The sequence below is a fragment of the Notothenia rossii genome (genome assembly GCF_949606895.1).
Source record: "Notothenia rossii genome assembly, chromosome: 5".
Taxonomy (NCBI): domain Eukaryota; kingdom Metazoa; phylum Chordata; class Actinopteri; order Perciformes; family Nototheniidae; genus Notothenia; species Notothenia rossii.
The window spans coordinates 90,437,376-90,462,033 of record NC_136903.1 but is presented as its reverse complement, the minus strand read 5'-3'; the positions used below and the strand labels follow the sequence as shown (position 1 = coordinate 90,462,033).

Sequence of the window (24,658 nt, the reverse complement as noted above, 5' to 3'; positions counted from 1 at the left end):
CCTTCCGAGTAAATCGCCAGAACGCCGACACCTCCTCATCTCCACCGCTCCCATGTTTTCTTTTGTGTTGCCATAAGTTAGTCTCTCTGCGTTTCTGCGCTGGGCTAATGCTAATGCTAATGCTAATGCTAATAATGCTAATGCGAGGATAATAAAATGGCAGCTTCACAAAAGTTTTTGGGAGTTTGACGGGGCGTGGTTTGCATTCCGCCCAGCCAATCAGACATAGGAACCTTTTTCTCCCACGAAAGTTCCTGCTCTCTAGCAGGGACTGAAAAGTGGGTAAAAAGGTTCAGATGAACTAATTTAGCTCCTGGGGCTTTTTGGTGTGAACGCAACTAAATCCTAGTTCTCAGGAACCTTTGTGGGAAAAGTACTTGGTGTGAACGCGCCTATTGGTACAAGTGTGTGTGTGTGTGTGTGTGTGTGTGTGTGTGTGTGTGTGTGTGTGTGTGTGTGTGTGTGTGTGTGTGTGTGTGTGTGTTTCAAGTTTAAAGGCTTTATTGTCATATGCACTTTAGCTACAGTGTAGATATGGCAATGAAAAACTGAAGTCCCAGGCTCCTCCAACAGAGCAACATGAAAATATATAGAGGACATTACACAAATAAAACAGATGAAATAGTGCAAGAGAATGTTTTGAGATGAGCAAGTGAACACAAATAAAATAGAAATAGTACAAGAACAGTCTATAGTAAGCGAGTGTGTTAAGCAGGAGAGCAATGCGGGAAAATGTTTCTAAATCTCACTTTGGATATGATGTACACGCAGCAGAGCATCAGCTGGTCGAGGTGTCGGTCCTTCATCAGAGCCGTGCAGTGAACCAACGCGTGTTCGAAACACGTCCAGATTTTCCCCCGCAGCTCCGACGACACGTCCATCTTCACACACAGATCCCTCAGACGCACACTGGCCAGGTGATACACCTACACACACACACACACACACACACACACACACACACGAGAAACATGAAACAAGTAGGAAAGCAACATCTACTGAAGGAAAATCAGAGGAAGTTTTTTTAATAACTCTCGTCTGTGAATGTTTGTTTAAGTTTCTGTAACTCAAATAAAAACCATGACGATTTCCTACCTTCCTGAAGAACAGCGCGAGGGAGCCGGTGCGTCGCGGGCGTCCGCTTCCTGCCGCCGGGGGGTCAGAGGTCATGGGAGGGGGAGGAGGGGGGCGACTCGGGGAGGTGGTGAGCAGGAACTGAGCGGTGATCGTACCGGAGGAATCACACGGCTGAACTGGGATCAGTGTGATGGTGCGGTCGTTATTCAGCCCTGCCAACACACACATAAAGGAGATGATGATGATGATGATGATGATGATGATGAAGGGGCTCTGAATAACTGAACGTTAACTTTATTGTCAATCTTTCAGTTTGTGTGTACAGACAGAGATCAAAATTCCCCCACAATCGCGAATACAAATATATATAAAAATATGTAAACAAAATTACAATAAAATCAGCATTTAATCAATAATGAAAATAAATATAATAAGTAAAACACGTTAAACCTAACACTTCAGGAGAGACACGTTAAACCTAACACTTCAGGAGAGACACGTTAAACCTAACACTTCAGGAGAGACTCGTTAAACCTAACACTTCAGGAGAGACACGTTAAACCTAACACTTCAGGAGAGACACGTTAAACCTAACACTTCAGGAGAGACACGTTAAACCTAACACTTCAGGAGAGACTCGTTAAACCTAACACTTCAGGAGAGACACGTTAAACCTAACACTTCAGGAGAGACACGTTAAACCTAACACTTCAGGAGAGACACGTTAAACCTAACACTTCAGGAGAGACTCGTTAAACCTAACACTTCAGGAGAGACACGTTAAACCTAACACTTCAGGAGAGACTCGTTAAACCTAACACTTCAGGAGAGACACGTTAAACCTAACACTTCAGGAGAGACACGTTAACACTAACACTTCAGGAGAGACACGTTAAACCTAACACTTCAGGAGAGACACGTTAAACCTAACACTTCAGGAGAGACACGTTAACACTAACACTTCAGGAGAGACACGTTAAACCTAACACTTCAGGAGAGACACGTTAAACCTAACACTTCAGGAGAGACACGTTAAACCTAACACTTCAGGAGAGACTCGTTAAACCTAACACTTCAGGAGAGACACGTTAAACCTAACACTTCAGGAGAGACACGTTAAACCTAACACTTCAGGAGAGACTCGTTAAACCTAACACTTCAGGAGAGACTCGTTAAACCTAACACTTCAGGAGAGACTCGTTAAACCTAACACTTCAGGAGAGACACGTTAAACCTAACACTTCAGGAGAGACACGTTAACCCTAACACTTCAGGAGAGACACGTTAACCCTAACACTTCAGGAGAGACACGTTAAACCTAACACTTCAGGAGAGACACGTTAAACCTAACACTTAAGGAGAGACACGTTAAACCTAACACTTCAGGAGAGACACGTTAAACCTAACACTTCAGGAGAGACACGTTAAACCTAACACTTAAGGAGAGACACGTTAAACCTAACACTTCAGGAGAGACACGTTAAACCTAACACTTCAGGAGAGACTCGTTAAACCTAACACTTCAGGAGAGACTCGTTAAACCTAACACTTCAGGAGAGACTCGTTAAACCTAACACTTCAGGAGAGACACGTTAAACCTAACACTTCAGGAGAGACACGTTAAACCTAACACTTCAGGAGAGACTCGTTAAACCTAACACTTCAGGAGAGACACGTTAAACCTAACACTTCAGGAGAGACACGTTAAACCTAACACTTCAGGAGAGACTCGTTAAACCTAACACTTCAGGAGAGACACGTTAAACCTAACACTTCAGGAGAGACACGTTAAACCTAACACTTCAGGAGAGACACGTTAAACCTAACACTTCAGGAGAGACTCGTTAAACCTAACACTTCAGGAGAGACACGTTAAACCTAACACTTCAGGAGAGACTCGTTAATACTAACACTTCAGGAGAGACTCGTTAAACCTAACACTTCAGGAGAGACACGTTAACACTAACACTTCAGGAGAGACTCGTTAACACTAACACTTCAGGAGAGACTCGTTAAACCTAACACTTCAGGAGAGACACGTTAAACCTAACACTTCAGGAGAGACTCGTTAACACTAACACTTCAGGAGAGACTCGTTAAACCTAACACTTCAGGAGAGACACGTTAACACTAACACTTCAGGAGAGACTCGTTAAACCTAACACTTCAGGAGAGACACGTTAACACTAACACTTCAGGAGAGACTCGTTAAACCTAACACTTCAGGAGAGACACGTTAAACCTAACACTTCAGGAGAGACACGTTAAACCTAACACTTCAGGAGAGACTCGTTAAACCTAACACTTCAGGAGAGACACGTTAAACCTAACACTTCAGGAGAGACACGTTAACACTAACACTTCAGGAGAGACTCGTTAAACCTAACACTTCAGGAGAGACTCGTTAAACCTAACACTTCAGGAGAGACTCGTTAAACCTAACACTTCAGGAGAGACTCGTTAAACCTAACACTTCAGGAGAGACTCGTTAAACCTAACACTTCAGGAGAGACTCGTTAAACCTAACACTTCAGGAGAGACACGTTAAACCTAACACTTCAGGAGAGACACGTTAACACTAACACTTCAGGAGAGACTCGTTAAACCTAACACTTCAGGAGAGACACGTTAAACCTAACACTTCAGGAGAGACACGTTAAACCTAACACTTCAGGAGAGACACGTTAAACCTAACACTTCAGGAGAGACACGTTAAACCTAACACTTCAGGAGAGACTCGTTAACCCTAACACTTCAGGAGAGACATGTTAACACTAACACTTCAGGAGAGACATGTTAACACTAACACTTCAGGAGAGACACGTTAAACCTAACACTTCAGGAGAGACACGTTAAACCTAACACTTCAGGAGAGACACGTTAAACCTAACACTTCAGGAGAGACACGTTAAACCTAACACTTCAGGAGAGACACGTTAAACCTAACACTTCAGGAGAGACACGTTAAACCTAACACTTCAGGAGAGACACGTTAAACCTAACACTTCAGGAGAGACTCGTTAAACCTAACACTTCAGGAGAGACACGTTAACCCTAACACTTCAGGAGAGACACGTTAAACCTAACACTTCAGGAGAGACACGTTAAACCTAACACTTCAGGAGAGACACGTTAAACCTAACACTTCAGGAGAGACACGTTAAACCTAACACTTCAGGAGAGACACGTTAAACCTAACACTTCAGGAGAGACACGTTAAACCTAACACTTCAGGAGAGACACGTTAACACTAACACTTCAGGAGAGACACGTTAAACCTAACACTTCAGGAGAGACACGTTAAACCTAACACTTCAGGAGAGACTCGTTAAACCTAACACTTCAGGAGAGACTCGTTAAACCTAACACTTCAGGAGAGACTCGTTAAACCTAACACTTCAGGAGAGACACGTTAAACCTAACACTTCAGGAGAGACACGTTAACCCTAACACTTCAGGAGAGACACGTTAACCCTAACACTTCAGGAGAGACACGTTAAACCTAACACTTAAGGAGAGACACGTTAAACCTAACACTTCAGGAGAGACACGTTAAACCTAACACTTCAGGAGAGACACGTTAAACCTAACACTTAAGGAGAGACACGTTAAACCTAACACTTCAGGAGAGACACGTTAAACCTAACACTTCAGGAGAGACTCGTTAAACCTAACACTTCAGGAGAGACTCGTTAAACCTAACACTTCAGGAGAGACTCGTTAAACCTAACACTTCAGGAGAGACTCGTTAAACCTAACACTTCAGGAGAGACTCGTTAAACCTAACACTTCAGGAGAGACACGTTAAACCTAACACTTCAGGAGAGACACGTTAAACCTAACACTTCAGGAGAGACTCGTTAAACCTAACACTTCAGGAGAGACACGTTAAACCTAACACTTCAGGAGAGACTCGTTAAACCTAACACTTCAGGAGAGACTCGTTAACCCTAACACTTCAGGAGAGACTCGTTAACCCTAACACTTCAGGAGAGACACGTTAAACCTAACACTTCAGGAGAGACTCGTTAAACCTAACACTTCAGGAGAGACACGTTAAACCTAACACTTCAGGAGAGACACGTTAACACTAACACTTCAGGAGAGACTCGTTAAACCTAACACTTCAGGAGAGACTCGTTAAACCTAACACTTCAGGAGAGACTCGTTAAACCTAACACTTCAGGAGAGACTCGTTAAACCTAACACTTCAGGAGAGACTCGTTAAACCTAACACTTCAGGAGAGACTCGTTAAACCTAACACTTCAGGAGAGACACGTTAAACCTAACACTTCAGGAGAGACACGTTAACACTAACACTTCAGGAGAGACTCGTTAAACCTAACACTTCAGGAGAGACTCGTTAAACCTAACACTTCAGGAGAGACACGTTAAACCTAACACTTCAGGAGAGACACGTTAAACCTAACACTTCAGGAGAGACTCGTTAAACCTAACACTTCAGGAGAGACTCGTTAAACCTAACACTTCAGGAGAGACACGTTAAACCTAACACTTCAAGAGACACGTTAAACCTAACACTTCAGGAGAGACACGTTAAACCTAACACTTCAGGAGAGACACGTTAAACCTAACACTTCAGGAGAGACACGTTAAACCTAACACTTCAGGAGAGACACGTTAAACCTAACACTTCAGGAGAGACACGTTAACACTAACACTTCAGGAGAGACACGTTAACCCTAACACTTCAGGAGAAACACGTTAACACTAACACTTCAGGAGAGACACGTTAAACCTAACACTTCAGGAGAGACACGTTAAACCTAACACTTCAGGAGAGACACGTTAAACCTAACACTTCAGGAGAGACACGTTAAACCTAACACTTCAGGAGAGACACGTTAACCCTAACACTTCAGGAGAGACACGTTAAACCTAACACTTCAGGAGAGACACGTTAAACCTAACACTTCAGGAGAGACACGTTAAACCTAACACTTCAGGAGAGACACGTTAAACCTAACACTTCAGGAGAGACACGTTAAACCTAACACTTCAGGAGAGACACGTTAAACCTAACACTTCAGGAGAGACACGTTAAACCTAACACTTCAGGAGAGACACGTTAACCCTAACACTTCAGGAGAGACACGTTAACACTAACACTTCAGGAGAGACACGTTAAACCTAACACTTCAGGAGAGACACGTTAAACCTAACACTTCAGGAGAGACACGTTAAACCTAACACTTCAGGAGAGACACGTTAAACCTAACACTTCAGGAGAGACACGTTAATATTATATATGTTGCATTTTTGGAGGAGCTCAGGTCAGAAGAATTTCCCAGGTGTTTAGAAAAGCCTGCGGTAGTTTATGGGTGGGACCAGTTGGCAGTTTCCTTTCATGAATGTATAGTGTGACTGTTACTGTATTCTGGGTACATAACCTCTCTATCCTCTGAAGGTGAAGTTGCTCTGTTCCTGCCTTTGAGATCGATTTCACTATTATGTGTTTTGACTTTCTTTATTAATAACCCTTAGAGGCCCTTAGAGTGACTGGACCCTACACTCTTTCACAAGTGGGTCAAAAAGGACCTGTATTAGAATAATATGTGTTTTAATGCCATTTTTGTAAAGAAAAAACACTTGTATAATATTTAGTATTATATTTTGGTTCACAATAGAAATATGTTATATTTAATTTTTCACTATTCATAATTGTAGACATTTTTTTTACATTTTGAAAAAAACCTTTTTGAACATATCGATGCAAAGATCTCCGCTATTCTGAGACCCTCACAGTATTCCAGTCCCTTTTCAAAACTCATCTCTTCTCCTCTTGTCTACTCATAGCCCCCCCCCCCCATCAATCCATGCCGGTTGATCAAGTTTGATAGTCCTATTTTGAGTCCTTGAAAAGCCCTATACAAATATAATGTATTATTATTATTATTATTATTATTATTATTATTATATTGACAGGTTTCAGATCTTGCTGTGTAAAATAATCTTCCTGAGAGGTGTCACGTGTGATGTTGTCTGTGTGTTCTACAGTGAATGTAATCCTGACAGCAACAGGTGATAAGAATCAAAGGTTCCCAGAGGATCCCATAGGAAATGCATGCAGGTGATTTTTGACCCACTTATGGAAGCTTGGGGTAGAAATACAAAAACTACAATTTCTTAAAATGTATAAAATGTAAATTAAAATTTGAATGACATGATATCCAAAACATGTTCTTTGAGGAATAGCTGGAATATGAAATGATTTTTTTTTTTAAATTACAAAGATACTTTAAGAAAACCACGTCACCGGGTCCAAAAAGACCCACTTATGCATCTAAGGGTTAAATATAACAATAAACACTTTGTCTATGAATCATTGATCAGTTTCTCTTAAGGGAATTAGAAGTTCCTCCACATGCATAGGACAATACAACGTTTGAATCTTTGATCGTGTTTCCTACCTTGCAGAGGGATGCTGAGCACCCCCCCGCCCTGACCTCCGATCCTCAGGGTGCTGCTGGAGGTGAACGTCAGGCGTTTGGCGGGCGACGACATCGGGCTCAAGGTCGCAGTCAGCGGCGCCGGAGAATCATCGCCGAAGAGACGCCGCTTGGCGCTGCCTGCCGCCGGAGAGCTGTACCTGTCGTGGAGCGACAGCGGGGAGGGAGGCACGTCTGGAGGAAGGGGACACGAGAGTTAAGAGACTTTTGACCCAATGAGTTTAAAACAGTATATTCAACATCTCCAACTCCCCAAGGTGGATATTGCATCCCCCATTGTTGTTTGTTTTTCATGTATTGTGTCTATTGATGTTACACGGAGCTGATGTGATGCAAGTAACATTTCTATATGTGACATGTATGTAGTAACGCGTTCTCTTTCATCCTTTCACCTCGATCCAGGGTTCCTGCAGGTTTTTCCAACTCAAATGTAAGACTTTTTAAGACCCCGCGGGATCCCTGTCTATCTACTTGTCTTTCATCCTTTCTTCATAACTAATGCTGTTGATGTGTTTTGATTTAAAAAAGGTGTCTGTTACCATGTGGCCGGGACAGCAGCTGGAAATTAGCATGTTGGCTAAAGCTAACGCACCATTTACTGTTTTTGGTGACAGTTGATCAATGGGGTCTGTCCAGATAAACTAAACAAACAAACAAGAAGGGTAGAGGCTTCCGTATTTTGATGAACTGCTGTCACACGTATTTTATCCCTACAGTAATACATTGAAACTGTTGCAGCTATATATCGCTTTAAATGATTTGATACTTAAACATTTATTTTCTTGCTGTTATTATTTATAGTAAATGTATTCTTAGTTATTGTTGATATTAAAGTTGTTTCTTTGCTTATATGTTTGGGCACTGGGTGAGTAGAGCACTAGAAGGCATTTGTTTTTTTACCAGAGTGTTTCAAGCCATAGGAAAGGCTTCAGGAAAGAAATATAGGAAACCTGTTCATTGTTCTATGTTAATGATATTGGATGGAATAAAATGTACAAATGGAGATTCTTGTCTGGACTTGGATCAGTGACCTGCGTAAGATTCGCTAACTGGTGCCTCAGTTATTTTAAGTTAATTATCTGTTTTTTTTTCTATATGATTTTGGCTGATACAGAAACTACTAAACATCTGAACACCTCAAAGTCAACGTTATTGTCAATCTTTCAGTTTGTGTGTACAGACAGAGAGATCGAAATACCGTTTCCCACAATCCTGAACCCCTGAACACCTGAACCCCTGAACCCCTGAACCCCTGAACTCCTGAACACCTGAACCCCTGAACACCTGAACACCTGAACCCCTGAACCCCTGAACTCATGAACACCTGAATCCCTGAACACCTGAACTCCTGAACCCCTGAGCACCTGAACCCCCGAACACCTGAACCCCTGAACCCCTGAACTCATGAACACCTGAACCCCTGAACCCCTGAACCCCTGAACCCCTGAACTCCTGAACCCCTGAACTCCTGAACCCCTGAACACCTGAACCCCTGAACTCCTGAACTCCTGAACCCCTGAACACCTGAACCCCTGAACCCCTGAACCCCTGAACCCCTGAACACCTGAACACCTGAACACCTGAACACCCACCTTTGCGTGCGCTGCCCAGGCCCGATCGGAACTCTTTGATGCGGGGGTGGATGATGGGCGAGAGGGCGAGCATCGGGAGGTGAGACTGAACTCCACTGGAGCCGGGACCTGAACCCGTGTCCAGACTGGAGGAGAAATTCACCTGCAGGGAGAGAAGAAGATGATGAGAAGGTGAAACACGGGGAAAGTGAACTAAAGGCAGAGAAAGGAAGGAGCACAAAGAGAAAGGACCTTGATGCTGGTTCTGATTGGTGCTAAACGCTTTGGGTAGAGAGTCTGCTAAATGAATGACATGTTTTAATTACAGTTATTTTCAGTGCAAAGTAATGCAAAGACTGCACTAGGGGAAAAGATAAAGACATTCTACCATGTTGAAAGAAGTGTTGATGTAGAAAAATGTGCTTGCATCAACAACAACAGGAATTATGAACAAATAACAAACAAAATGTCTTGAAAGTAAAATAAAATGTTGCAAACAAACCGTTTTTGCACAGTTTGACTCAGACAGCATTTCAAGTGTTTCCTTATTTATAAATATGTGTGTGTGTGTGTGTGTGTGTGTGTGTGTGTGTGTGTGTGTGTGTGTGTGTGTGTGTGTGTGTTCCTGCTGACCTCCTCCACTGTGGGCACTTTGTTGCCTGCAGCCTGCAAGACGCTCCAGAGGGCAGAGTCTGCGCTCCAGGCCCTGCTGTCCAGAACCTGCTCCTCGATCAGGTTCAGGTGCTTCACCATGTCTCTGGAGAGGCCTTCCTCCGAGCGGATGAACACCTCGATCACCTGCGCACACACACACACACACACACACACACACACACACACACACACACACACACACACACACAGGAAAAACACACTTAGTCATGTACAAACTAATAAGAAGACAAACCAACAACGTTTAGCTTCAAAGGAGGGAAACGTAAGTGAGTTCTGTATCTTTCATATCTGACTCTGCTGCACGCTTAATTAGTTTATGTGGTGTTAAACACTGCAGGGTATATGCAGGAATCCTGAGGTCAAATTTAATACCTTTTAAGACCTTTTTTAAGACCCTTTCCATACATTTTAAGACCTCATCGCAACTTTGAGTTCTAACCGGTTACATTGGCTACACACTTTACCTCACATTGACTATATTGATTGTAAGACAGCAAAACTAAACAGAGTGTAGACAGCCTCCTTTCCACATGAACTTTAACCTCTCTGTGAAGGTCAAGTTTAATGCAGTATGCTGCTTTGTTGCTTCTGTACTCTGTGCTCTTTCATTCCAGTAAAACTCCTCAGAAACCATTAGAAACCAGTATTTGACCAATAAATGAAACACTTGACAAAACTTTGAACTATGAAATATGTTAAACTTTGGTGAGCTTCAGCGGGGTAATGCCATATGGAGCTCCCTCACAAATACCCAGGGGTTAAATTGGGCTGGGGCTGTCCGGGGCTAAGCCCTGGCACATAAGACGATGCTCTGACGTCATCACCCTCACACATTTGTCATATGTTTACAAAAAAGGATATATATGTTGAGACTTTTCTCGTTCTTAATATAGACTATATTTAGGGTCTATATGTGTTGACTTTACTTTAAAATAGCAGATCTCTGTGACCGGATATAGTTTGGCTTAGACCCCAACCCCACACGGTAAAACGCATACGCAAACGCAAAAAAGGCTTCCGTTCACACGCATTCGATTCTTTAACGTGTCCGTTCACACTAGACCGCTGGAAATGCTGGAAATGATGTAGTACATATGTCAGGCCTGTAAGTGGCGCTGCTGCCACCCGAAATACACCAAAAGCAGCGAAGAAGACCCCGAAGCATGGTTGCCCTTCTGTTTATTCTCCGCGGTGGACAGCGTGTTCTCCTGCTGTATCTCTCAGGTAGTCCACAGCAGATGAAAAAACCCACCTCTCCGCCTCTTCCAAGGAACGAGGGGACCGTGCGGCAGTTTCCGTAAAAAAAATGTTCCGCCGGTCAACATGTCCGTTAAAGTTTAAATCTTCCGTACAAAATTAGAAAAGTGCCGGTCAGAGGTCTTCTTTGTTATTTATTGAGCTTTAAAACAAATTGATAACGACTCTGTTCTCTGTATAATAATATAATAATATTTAATAAACGGTGACTGCCTCTCTTTTCCTCCCCCTCTTCTGACAGCCCAGCAGCAGCAGGAGACGTGGGGAGAGGGAGGCGGGCTATTTCATCGTTATCAGAAAATGATCATATAGGGCACACACGGAGCCAAAGAACTAAACACTGAATGTTCAAAGATGTGTGTGTGTGTGTGTGTGTGTGTGTGTGTGTGTGTGTGTGTGTGTGTTACCTTAAAGAAGTAGAAGGGTGTGAGTTTGAAGATGTTGATGATCCAGGGGAAGGTCCTCTGGGAGCTGTAGGAGAACAGAACGACTTCCAGACAACACGCCATCAGAGAGCAGTGGAACATATCCTGCTCCAATAACACCTGAACACACACACACACACACACACACACACACACACACACACACACACACACACACACACACACACACACACACACACACACACACACACACACACACACACACACACACACACACACACACACACACACACACACACACACACACACACACACACACACACACACACACACACACACACACACACACACACACACACACACACACACACACACACACACACACACACCCCCCCCTCATTAGTTGTTGTAGAAAAAGCAAGTAAAAGTACACTGAACAAAACTAGCTATTCTCCATTATTTCAAAAGGTCTTCAAACATGTTTTTTAGTTGCTTCCCCTTGAATCAAACACTGCTTTTACCGATTTTAATAAATTGCTAACTTGTTTATATATTATGACAATATTGATTATTGTTTACTGAATGACATTTGTTATGTTTTTATTTGTATTTGTTAAGCAGCCTTTTTTAAATTGTCTTTAAAAGACTGATATATAAATAAAAATGATTATTATAATATAGACATGCTTGGGAACTATAAATATGAAATATGAATAAATGAATAAGGAAAATAATATGCATTTCAAAGAATAGAAAGTACCCGTCAGTTAGGTCTATTGTGTGTGTGTGTGTGTGTGTGTGTGTGTGTGTGTGTGTGTGTGTGTGTGTGTGTGTGTGTGTGTGTGTGTGTTGCTTACACTCATGTCTTTCCCAGGCAGGCGCTTGGTCTCCTGCACCATGACGTTCTCCAGGACTTTGTAGTAGAGGATCTCTGCCAGCTTCAGACGATTCTCTGCAAAATCTGAAGACAAGAGAAAGTTTATTTATCAAGACAAGCAATTCTGCTGTGTGTGTGTGTGTGTGTGTGTGTGTGTGTGTGTGTGTGTGTGTGTGTGTGTGTGTGTGTGTGTGTGTGTGTTACCTATATGAGAGCCGGGCATGTCCTCGGAGTCGTTGGTGTAATGTTCTTTGAACGTCTGTCCGAGGGTCTTGACTCTGGCCAGCAGCGACTCGGTGGGATTTCTGGAGCACGACCTTCAATAAAACACAGAAAACTCAGTTACTATGGAGACATACACACACACACACACACACACACACACACACACTGAAGACACACACACACACACACACACACACACACACTTATGGTCATGTATACACACACTAATATGTGAATGAAGACAAACCGACAGTTTGACTTTGAAGAGCATAAACGTAAGGTAGATTATTATCGTTCCTATTTGACGCTTAATTTGTTTATATGGTTTTTATTGAGAGTTAAACCGTTACATGGAAGATTCCAGTTCCTCAGTTACATCCTCATCGTAATGTCAGTGCAGTCTCTTTCCTCTCACCTGATGAACTCTCCTTCACTTCTTTCATCAAAGAGCCCCTTTTTCTTTGGTTTTAGTTTATATTATGTACATGTCACATTTAACTGCAAAACCAAAAAGGTGTATTTGTCTAACTTTCAACTCGTGTCCATGCGGGGGCTGTGATCTTTATTTGATTCCCTTTTCTGCTTTACGGGGCGTTCCCTCTCCTGTAGTGTGCTCAGTAGGTTTGAGTGCATGTAAATGGTCTGCAAAGGCTCAAATCCCTGTGTTCCTCCAGAGGGAGTTTCTAAAGTCAAAGCACAACAAATTATTGTTTACCTTACTTTAGAAAAAAAAAAAAATCAAGAATGTAGCCATGGTTCAAATGTGTATTTTGTGCCTCTCTAATTAAAATGTTATTTTTTAAAGAAAAATTTAATTATCCAGAATTGTTTATATTGGATATACTATTTTTAATTTTAATTGTTAGCTCTATTGCACTTTTTAGGTATTTGTATTTGAATGTGGAACACACCGGTCCTCTATCTACCCTATAAGGAATACTCTGCTCAATATCATGATTGAATGGCTTTTTAACCTCGTGTTTTCGTACCATCACGACAGGATAACGACTCTAAACAATAACGCCCCAAACGGCTTGATAAGCAGCAGAGACGTGAGCACACATGTCCAACTCGAGGCCGGCGGGACAAATCCGGAACAAAGTAGGAGATACCTCACTGACAGGCGAAAGCTTTACCAGATCTACTTAAGATATGCAAAAGAAAAGCCATCAAGCAGAAGTTAGATGCAAGAAAAATAACAGGAGATGAGAATAAATATCATCCATTATTCACGATGTCTATGCCAGTGGCTTTTAACGCTGACATCTTAAAAGTCACTCTCTCCCAATAGCAATACAAAAACATGGTTTTTATCCAGAGCTGGGAAAATGCAGGCGATAGAAATGAAAGATATATCATACATGTTCTTTTGTGTCTTACATTATGCTTAGACCACACACATGTGTCAAACTCGAGGCCCGGGGGCCAAATCAGGCCCTTGGTGGATTTAATTTCGGCCCGCAGGATAATTTCTAATTCCTATTAGATCTGGCCCTCCGGTATATTGCACCTCCACTCCATCCTGAGGGTCTCCTCAGCTCAGAGCCTGAGCCCAAACATTGATGACCTTGCACCCAAGATGAGATGCCAAGTATCTGAGCTAGCATCACAGAGCAGCACACTGAGTTTAATGGAGGTTTCCTTCTGCCCTTTCTCTCACGACAACAGGGCATGTTTGGTTTCTCTTTGAGGGAAATAGTTTTGTTGAAGCTGTTGTTGTCCTGCGGGAAAATGTACTCATAAGAAATTACTCTGGAGAAGCTGCAGATAGAGCCATAAGAAATGAATGAACTGATTATTTAATGTTTAATGTTGTTTTTATAGGCAATCATTTAATCTTTGTTAGTTCCAGGTTTAATATGTGCAATAAGTTCATTTCAATAAGTTCTGCAATAAACATTGAACCAGTCCGGCCCTCCACTAGTACCAATTTATTTATTTTGGCCCACTGTGTATTTGAGTTTGACCCCCCTGGGCTACAGTGTAGATATGCCAACAGAGCAACATGAATATATATATATATATATATATATATATATATATATATATATATATATATAGGACATAGAACAAATAAAACAGTGCAAGAGAATGTTTTGAGATGAGCAAGTAAATATAAATAAAATTGAAATAGTGCAAAAAGAGTTTATAAAGACTCCCACCTGAAGACCTGCAGCATGTTTTCACTCGGCGCCGTCCTCAGACCGGACACCATGCTCTGCAGCCGGCTGACACTCTGCGTTGCCGAGGAAACGGGAGTGACGAGCAGATCCTTCTCCTTAAGATACACCCGGCCTGTCAGAGGGGTGGAGGGGGCGAGAGAGGCCGACTGCAGAGAGAGAGAGAGAGTAAAGTTATTATGTTAGCACGCTAGAAAGATTCCCCAAGAAATGCACCATATATTCAGAAGGGCTTCCAGGTGAGACTCAAGTGTTTGTATTTTGGAATCTACATTCTGTGCCTGTTGTAAGAGGTGTGTGTGTGTGTGTGTGTGTGTGTGTGTGTGTGTGTGTGTGTGTGTGTGTGTGTGTGTGTGTGTGTGTGTGTGTGTACCTTCTCCACGTGTTGCTTCATCTGACTCTGAGCGTTGTTTCGGCTCGCAGACGTTTCCTGGACGGTCTTCCTCGGCGTCCCGATTTCCTCGTCAGCGTCTGCGCCGAGAAACACTCGCTCGTCGAAATCTCCCACCGTCAGAACGTACTCCTCATACTCCCTGTTTATGGCTTTGCTGCAAACAATACACACACACACTGTTATGTACTGTTGTGCTATCATCCAGGTCTCTAAGTGGTTTATTGGCTCAAAATAAATCAAGTATACGGGGTGAAAGAAAGATAAATGAAATATTGTTTCTGAGTTTATTCATCGTTACGTTTTCCTGGATATTCAAACATTATTGTGCTTTTTACATGTTTTTAAAGCACGTTATAGACAGTGGTGGCGTAAGGGTATGGCTGGGGTAGGCCAGAGCCATACCAAGAAATGGCTTAGCCCTACCATGAAAAAGTATGTTAGTAAGCATGTTGAGAATACAGATTGCGAAAGTCTACCAGTGTGTCCACAACACACAAACTGATCCTGCTGCACGTTACTGACCCAATATGGTTGAGACCATTCGGGCTTATACTAGAGGGGTGCAAGGAATAGTCTAAGTAGTGGGGGAGTTTTATACACTAAAGGTGTGGAAATTCTCTGGCGTTATAATATCAGCGCGGCCGCGGTCAGATCAGAATGCCTCCGAATGCAATTTGAATAGACCTTCAGCCAATCAGAGCAACGAAACGTTGGGTCTGCTGCGTCATGCATTCCTGATACGTCACGTTCACATTGAAAAGTCCCCAAACTCGCGCCGAGTAAATTGCAGACCGACAGCAGAACTTCTAGGATTAATTGTATATTTCGGATGGATAGATTTGTTCTTAAACGCCACACGACCCACCTGAAGAGTGAATAGTGAGTTTTGAATATATTTTGTAATAATGGGTCATTTGAAAGTGTTTTGTATAACAATAGTCTCTGTCTCTCTGTGTGTCTCTGTGTGTCTCTCTCTGTGTGTCTGTCTCTCTATGTGTCTCTCTGTCTGTGTGTTAGACCCCCCAGAAAAACGTGATTCTGCGATCGCAGAATTTACCGCATAATCAGCAAAATGGCGCAGATTTTTAAAAGGCCGCATAATCCCTGCATTTTTCCACAAAGTTGAAAAAAAAAAAAGTCAACTCGTGGCGTCATCAGCTCGCGCATCACAGAATGTAAACAACACTGTATAGAGTGAACGTGTGGAGCTCACACGATAGAGAAAACACCAAAATGAAAAAATCTAATCCATCTCATTTACCGACGAACATTTCTACTAAAAACCGGGCAAAAAGTGGGGGGAAACTATTCTGCACCCCGTGCAACTGTGTGTTGGAGCATAAGGGAACATCGACGGTGACGACCCGCTTTGATTCATTCAAACATTCGAAAATGCTTTCTGCTGCTGCGGACAAGAAAGACAAACAACTCACGTTCACCGAGGCACCAACCTCCAACACCCTTTAGAGGGCTACAAGAAACGAAGTGAGTAGCCTACAAGATTGAAGCTGGTCAGATAACGAACGAGTAAATGAAAACAGAATGAGGCGGAGAAGTGTGTGTGTGTGGGGGGGGGGTTGTGTGTGTGTGTGTATGGGGGGGGTGGTGTGTGTGTGTGTGTGTGTGGGGGGGGGGGGGGGGTGTGTGTGAGATTAAAATACCCCAATTGCTTTTACAATAAATAAACATTGAATGTGTTTAATTGAATAGTAAAGGGGTTTAACGTTAGTGGCAGGTTGTGTGTGAGAGAGAATAAATAAGACAGCCCAATATTTTAAAAAATTGTTATTCTTTTCCCCCGCATATTTAGCAACTTTCCGCATATTTCGCAACTTCCCGCAATTTCAGTGCATAAAATCACATATAAACCCTGCATGTTTAATCGCATAATCAAGGATTTTAGCCCACGTTTTTCTGGAGGGTCTAGTGTGTGTGTGTGTGTGTGTGTGTGTCTCTCTCTCTCTCTCTGCCAACTTTTCTTGTTTCTGTCGCTGCGTAGCATGTTGTAACAACGTGGAATTAGCAGAATAGGCTATTGTATTGTTTAACTCACACCTGTTGCTCTCGATGTAATTTAGCTGATAAAAGGAGACTAATAAAAGCCTCACGCGTGGTGTTTCACTGTCAAGGGGAGCGATATAGCGTGTATGTAATTACATTACAAATACTGACTTGAGCCCCACCACTGCATGGGTTAGCCCTACCACAGACTACCCAACAAAAATACTCTGGAGCCGCCACTGGTTATAGAGCTGCTTTGGAAAGCTCTATGAATGTATTGAATGCTGCAGCCCCTCCGCAGTGAGCTCTGATCGACTCACTTGTTATCGATGAAGCTCTGAGGGTCCAACAGCTCGGTCAAATTATCCTCGTTTCCTCTCAAGATCTGACAAAAGCAAATGGGTTAAAATGAGTCGTGTCATTTCTTATTTTAAACACAAAAACAAAATTGAATTGTGGAGGAATGAAAATGATAAGGGAAGGAAGAAAGGAGGTCACTTATATTAAAAACATACTTTGATATAATAAAGTAGAGATATAAACCATGGGGTGTTTCTCAATGTCAAGGAAGGATCCTCCAGAGCCACTATTTCAAGGATGCTACGTCATGAAGTCACGCCGACGGACTGTTCCAAAGTCCAGGATCCTTGGAATTCTACCGAGGACTGAATCCTTCGTTGCGGGAAATATCGAGGATGCACCAGTCTTAAAATCCCCACAATGCTTTGCGCACGGACCAATTTCCAAAATCTTTGGTGGAACATTTAAGGCGGGGCCTCTCATATGACGCACACCTGTTCCACTCTTCGTTCTCCGAATGCCAGGAAGGATTCTTGCCTCGCTTCTGAAGGACCTGTCCTACCAAGGAGGCGTCCTCGACATTGAGAAACACCCATGGTCTATAATATCCACTATAAACTCGGACACTGAAATACACAAACCTGGATGGTAATGTGTGTGTGTGTGTGTGTGTGTGTGTGTGTGTGTGTGTGTGTGTGTGTGTGTGTGTGTGTGTGTGTGTGTGTGTGTGTGTGTGTGTGTGTGTGTGTGTGTATACCTGTTTCTGGTACAGTTTCTGGATGTATGGTTTGAAGTAGTGCTGTTTGATCCCCTTGGCCTCGACCACCAGGCCGTCGTGCAGCTCACAGAGACGCTCCAACACGCAGGGGGGGGGCTGGTCCGGAGACACGTGGCCGTCAGCGCGGTACAGAGCAGGCAGGCCTACACACACACACATTAATAAAGAGCAAGTAGACACTACACAAACTGTACATTCTTGTACAAAGTTTTTTACTAACATTGCGATCCTGCTGTTAATCCCTATTTTGATGTAACAGTAATCTGAATACACACATGTGTATATGAGTGCATTTTAATGTGTGTGTGAGAGCGTTTCACATGTGTGTGTGTGTGTGTGTGTGTGTGTGTGTGTGTGTGTGTGTGTGTACGGTATTTCTGAATAATGTCCTTAACGGCCCCTCATATAAATACATTTTGTTTGTATGTGGTAAGCGCACACACACACACTCTCTCTCTCTGTGTGTACCTCTGAAGGTGGGGTTGATGAGGTCCTTCCTGTTGGCGCAGAGCAGAGCGTTTCCGAACACCAGGTCCAGGCAGCAGAGCAGCAGGTGGTACGAGTTCACCAGGTCGTCTCCGATCATACGGAAGTTACCTAAAAAACACACAGTTCATAAACACAAACTTCAAGTATGGCACAAGGATACTTATTTGTTTAGTTGACTGAACAAACAATTGTCTGCAAACACTGAAATTTCACTGACGTCAGTCAAATCATAACAGAGCATTGTGGGTAAGGGTTAGTTTCTTGGTACCTTTTGTGTAGACAAACAGAGTCCAGCAGAACTTGAACACATCGCTGATGTGACACGGCAACCTTCTGCAGAGCAAAGAAAGAGAGAGAGAAGTCACACACAGTTAGAAAGGGCTGAGTAAGGGTGTGTTGGCATGTCTTTAAAATAAAATGACATGTTGTGAAGATGTTTTATAGAAACAATAAAAATAAGCGTGAGGAACGTTTTACCTTAAGAAATTATGGGAACAGGCTGTGTGTGTGTCAGAGTTCCCGTTAGCCGGTAATTACCGGACTATGACCGGTTAAATATGCTGACGACCGGCAAATCTAAATCTCTCCGGTCAAAATAATTCCCCTTTAGCGCAATACCGCATCAGTTGCGCCACTTATGTGACAGACAAGAAGAGCAAATTCTAATGTCTAACACTTAATGTGGAGAAAGAGATGTCCTGTCTGGGTTGATTGTGCGTTGATCTGTTGGTAATGCCTCGGGGTTCCGGTGGGCAAGTAAACAAATGCATAATGCTGCGCTATACTTTGTGGCCTCACCCGGTTGCATAGCGACACTTATTGTTTAGGTGTCTTTTAATAAGCAGGTAGTCATATCATTAGCTATAACTAGCTGGATCTGATCGATATGGACATAAACGCGAGTGAAGTCTAATCTGACGGGAGACAGAGATCAGCTGCTGCTGACGAGTCTACACGCAGCTCTGCATGATCACATGCAGCGGTGAGCGGACAAAACACACACTTCAGGTTAGAATATCACACGTAGCTATTTTAATTAGCTCTCAAACTACCTAAACTAGTTATAGATATGTTTAGTTTTACTGTCGGGTCACTCATTACTGATCCGCGAGCTGCATGATACTGACGGGCTGTCAGGAGAGGGAGAGAGCGCTCCGTTTATTATTCCCGTGTTATTGTAAATTACTGTTCACTTTTGAATAATGCAGTTAATCTACTATAATTAGTTTGTTTCATATCGAATCACATCAATTTGTTTTAAAGCTCAATAAATAACAAAGAAGACCTTTCACCGGCACTTTTCTAATTTTGTCTCGTGTGTGTGTGTGTGTGTGTGTGTGTGTGTGTGTGTGTGTGTGTGTGTGAGTGAGTGAGTGAGTGAGTGAGTGAGTGAGTGAGTGAGTGAGTGAGTGAGTGAGTGAGTGAGTGAGTGAGTGAGTGAGTGAGTGACTCGTACCTGTGCTTCCTGCTGCGTGGCTGTCGAGGCGGCTCCCCCCCCTGCGGGTTTTGGAACATGTCCATGAAGATGGGCTCAAACTTGCGGAAGATGACGGTCGAGACCTCGAAGTTCCTCTCCAGTCGATCCATGCGCAGCCGGAAGTCCTGAGAGAGGCTCGACATGTCGGCCCACTTCCTCATCTTAGAGAAGAACTGGATCAGACTGAGGGAGGGGGGGGGGCCGTCAAACAGAAGCCAAACATCACAACTAAACACTACAGACATAGCATCCCACAAACACAACACAGTAAACCCCTCTTTAGTGCTGCTTTGAAACGCACAGCTAGAAAGAAACTAGCTGTGATTATTTAGTCCAATATGCGATATTGTTGGAGACATTAGAGAGTGATACTTTAGTTTAAACCTTATTTACATTATCACTGAAACATGTGATTAAATATCATGATGTGATTCTGTTTTAAGAGGATCTGTATAAAACAAATATACTGTGTGTAGGTGGGAGTCTCTACGCCTCCACAGTATTTCCTGTCCATATTGTTTAAATAATGATGCAGCCTTCCTGCGAGGGCAATTAAACAAAGTGTTTTTGGGGGGAACTAAAGAGCTTAATGTGCGTGGCTTGAATAATAGGACAGTCAATGATTTCAAGTTTGACTTTAGACTTTAAATGACCACTGCGTTTATTTGTGTGTGTACTCTTATAATGTAGTATATGATGTGTATTTTATTGAATGTCTAAAGGTTTTATGAAATGTAAGGCTGTAAGCGCTCGAGGCAGCAAATCAGTCTCATATTTAGATTGGAAATGCGTGAAAATTAAATTGTTTACAATTTAAATAAAGGCAATAAAAATAAAGGGCGATGAGAAAGCCTGTTATTAAATCCTTAATAAATATAATAGTTGCAGTATCAGTCAAATCCACAATCCTTGTTCTTAGATAGACAAACGCAACCAGTATTTTTTTACACACTTTTTAGTATTAAATTGTGATTAAAAACATTATTTTGGAGAAAGCTAACAAGACGTTAACTGAAGCTGAACTTCAGATGCCTCCTCGATATTACATTATCAAATATAACTGCTTTGCACGGTTCACTGAGAACTGCACACACTCGTCTGTGTTGGATATGGTGTGTGTGTGTCACATGTTGTGATCATGGACCCCTCCTTTCTGTTGTGTGATTGTGACGTGCTCTCTGTGACATGTATGTAGTAACGTGTGTTGTTTGCATTGTATTGTTCTCTTTTGTCCTTTCTCCTCTATCTACTTGTCTTTCATCCTTTCTTTATAACTAATGCTGTTGAGGTGTTGTGATTTTAAAAAGGTGTCTGTTATCAGCCGGGGACAACAGCTGGAAATGAGCCATGTTGGCTAAAGCCAATGGGGACTGTCCACGACACTATAAACTGAACTGAAGGGTATGTGTGATCTTCCAGATGTTTTTCACGTCTTTAACGTCAGAGACTCACCTGAGTTTGGCGGTGCGGAGGATCCTGGTGAGAGACACGCAGTTTCCCTCCATCAGTCCTTTACCCACGGTGGGAGTGGAGCCCTTCCTGCAGGCAGCGTACAGAGAGCAGGCCAACCAGTGCACCACCTCCCCCTGCACACACACACACACATTCAAACAAGCGTTATGCAAGATATAAACAGGAAGCTCTCCAGTCACCTAGTGTTAGCAACATATCACTCATCCCCGGCTTGAGCTTCAGTCTCAGGATCCATGTATCTGTGATCCTCTCCAGAATGGAAGTAGTCATCACATACAGAGCATCAACTAGTTCCTGAACAGTGTCCTTCACATGCTGATATCCACGAGAGGGAGTTACACAGTCACAAGATGGAGGAATACCGGGTCTTCTAGGTAATCACACATCCTGTCATGTCCACAGCTACAGTTGGGATACCTTTGTTACCATGTTACTCTCAGATTGGAAGAGGACATTCAGTATTTTCACAACACTTATGACAATAAAGCTTTATTTATACAGCACTTTTCATGCAGCTCAAAGCGCTTTAAAAAATGGCGACACATCACAAGTTAAAAATAAACAACAAGAAATTCACCTCAGATCAGATGTTAAGACCTTTACAGATACACACAGCGCAATATAACATTCTAACAGGTTAAGAGACACAAGGAGGTCAACTGTATGATAATACAAATAAAATAAATAACGATTTCTCTCTGATTGATAACAGACAAGTGAGTCGATGCAACAATGTGAAACACTATAAAATAATCCACTACACACACACACTGAAGACACACACACACTGAAGACACACACACACACACACACACACACACACACAATATTTAAGACCGCAGAATAACAACGACCCTGTGACTTATAGTTCTGCTGCGTCTGATGAGTGACTAGAAAAGAGAATCTTAACGAAACAAAGATCATAACAAGACCGACCACATATCAGACCATCAGTTTTAGAAAGGAGATGATAAAGGAAAAAGCATGACCACGTTCTTAATCAAAATATGTTCCTTGCCACCACTAGTGTCTAATTAATTGTTAGGAATATCAAACTGGTAAATGTCCCTTTGTAGAATTACACAGGACCAAAGCAGATGTTAGCTGACATGTAGTGCCATATATCCCCCTCATTTCAAACCCTACGGAGAGGAGTTGTGAGGAAGTAAAGTCATTTTGATCCCTGTGTTGCCAGATTTCATATTATCCTTAATCAGAGGAATCAATAATGAAGATAAATGGCAGCCCTATTAGAAAAGAGCTTTGTTATAAAATGCTTTCAATAAAAAGGGGCGTGTGTTTTTGCTAAATTCCTATCACAGAAAGTGAACGCCTTTAGATTCAAATATAAAGATTAGATAGTGAAAGCATTCATAAGTGTTTGTGTCCTAGGGTGCACTGTAGACGTTAGCAATGTGTCAGTAAATCATAGTGTTGATTTATATTTAGCATTATTAAGCTGCAAAAGCAGTGTACAATAATGTTCTCTGAAATGTTGAGTGATTGGAGGAGAAGTATACAGCTGTTGAGTAACAGTAGTTATTATTTACTCAGATTAAAAACATTATTTAACATATTATTAAGTACATAAAGAAAGAAAATGTAAATGAAATCCAGTGACTGTAGTCATATTTAAATCATTCTTATGTTTTTTCTCATATTTGGTTTCATTAATCTGCAATCTTCTAACTAAAGTGAGCCAAAGGTAGTATAATAACTAACATTATGTGGTTAAACAAAATAAGATTAGAGGTAAAAAAAAACACGTGTCAGCTGAAGCCCTTTAACCCAGTGTTTGTGTCCCAAACAGCACAGCTAAAGTTAGTCGTATTTAATTAATAATAATGTACTTTTTTTGTTGTTATATCTTGTATCATTCATCTGCAACTACAGTGAGCCAAAGGTAGTATAAAATAAACATTATTAAGTAGGTAAACATGCCAAAGTGTGCATTATTACCTTAAATCCTAATGTATTTGTTGAGATTAATATTATTTATCATTAATATGAATCTGCAAAGTAGCTACGTTTACATGTAGTGACTGCATTAATACACTAAAATCTAAGTGTCACAACATAGAAAATACACAAGTCAAGTACAACTTCCTGAAAATGGTATTTAAGTAGAGTAGTTAAGAACCACTGAATACATGATTTAACGTTATTAAGTAGATAGAAACAAAGAGATTAGACATGACAACAATGGTCAGTCGAAGCCCTTTAACCCAGTGTTTATGTCCCACGCGGATCTCTCTGTTTACTTTACAGCAGGATAAAAGTGACGGGTAATTCACTAACTCTGTAGCCCTGAGTTTTACACACTAAAATGGGGTCTTTAAATATCCACAGAGGTTATTTGGAGGACATTACTTACCTCCAGGGTGTATGTGTTCCAGATGGCAGTGAAGTTCTCCAGTGTTTCTGCGGCTGTCTGCTCGTCCATGTTCAGTTCCTGGCACAGAGTCTCCAGGCTCCTCCGAACCGAACTCTCCTCCATCCTGCCCGACTCAGAATCGGACGACTCTTCGCCCCGCATCCGTAAAAACAAAAAAAACCTCCAATAAAAAAACCCAAAACAACAAAACACGACAACAACTCGCTTCTCTACCACGACGTCCCGAAGCACTTCCGCTTACCGTACCCACAATGCACTGCGTTGGCGCGAAAACCGCCGGGCATCGACCAATCAGAAGGCGAGGTGGGCGAGGGTATAGCGTCGCGTCTCGAGAGCTGTTGTAGACCAATCCCCTGCCTTCTACTGATCACGTGCAACCAGCCAACCGTTACTTAGCGACCGATGCTGACTACGGGTTCCACACCGGAAACACATACTTTTTTTTGTTGTTTTTTAAATAAATGGAGGCGTTTCAGGCTTTAATGTTCAAAAAGCTCTTTATTTTTCTCATACTACCTGTGCTGTAGCACCTCTTTTCACCCTCCGTGTGAAACCAGAAGTAAATAAAGGACTCCAATGCAGCTGTTTCAGGCAGGAGGGAGAGAAACTCCGGGAACACAGGGATTTTATCC

At 42.3% G+C, this 24,658-nt stretch overlaps 1 protein-coding gene across 1 annotated transcript in view; it reads right to left on the bottom strand.

Annotated features, from left to right (window-relative positions):
• Positions 1–24,285, bottom strand: part of rbl1 (retinoblastoma-like 1 (p107)) — a 29,127-nt gene extending 4,842 nt beyond the window's left edge. Inside the window, exons 1-17 of the mRNA XM_079684943.1 lie at positions 24,006–24,285; positions 21,611–21,744; positions 20,138–20,341; positions 18,950–19,014; positions 18,661–18,789; positions 18,172–18,335; positions 17,435–17,499; positions 15,093–15,267; positions 14,702–14,868; positions 12,519–12,631; positions 12,295–12,398; positions 11,459–11,596; positions 9,753–9,917; positions 9,141–9,282; positions 7,510–7,722; positions 1,096–1,289; positions 750–926 (exon numbers count right to left, since the gene is read on the bottom strand). Coding sequence (XP_079541069.1) covers positions 750–926; positions 1,096–1,289; positions 7,510–7,722; positions 9,141–9,282; positions 9,753–9,917; positions 11,459–11,596; positions 12,295–12,398; positions 12,519–12,631; positions 14,702–14,868; positions 15,093–15,267; positions 17,435–17,499; positions 18,172–18,335; positions 18,661–18,789; positions 18,950–19,014; positions 20,138–20,341; positions 21,611–21,744; positions 24,006–24,167 — 2,511 coding nt within the window. The 5' untranslated portion in view covers positions 24,168–24,285. The remainder of the gene's footprint in view (positions 1–749; positions 927–1,095; positions 1,290–7,509; positions 7,723–9,140; positions 9,283–9,752; positions 9,918–11,458; positions 11,597–12,294; positions 12,399–12,518; positions 12,632–14,701; positions 14,869–15,092; positions 15,268–17,434; positions 17,500–18,171; positions 18,336–18,660; positions 18,790–18,949; positions 19,015–20,137; positions 20,342–21,610; positions 21,745–24,005) is intronic.
• Positions 24,286–24,658: the final 373 nt, after the last annotated feature.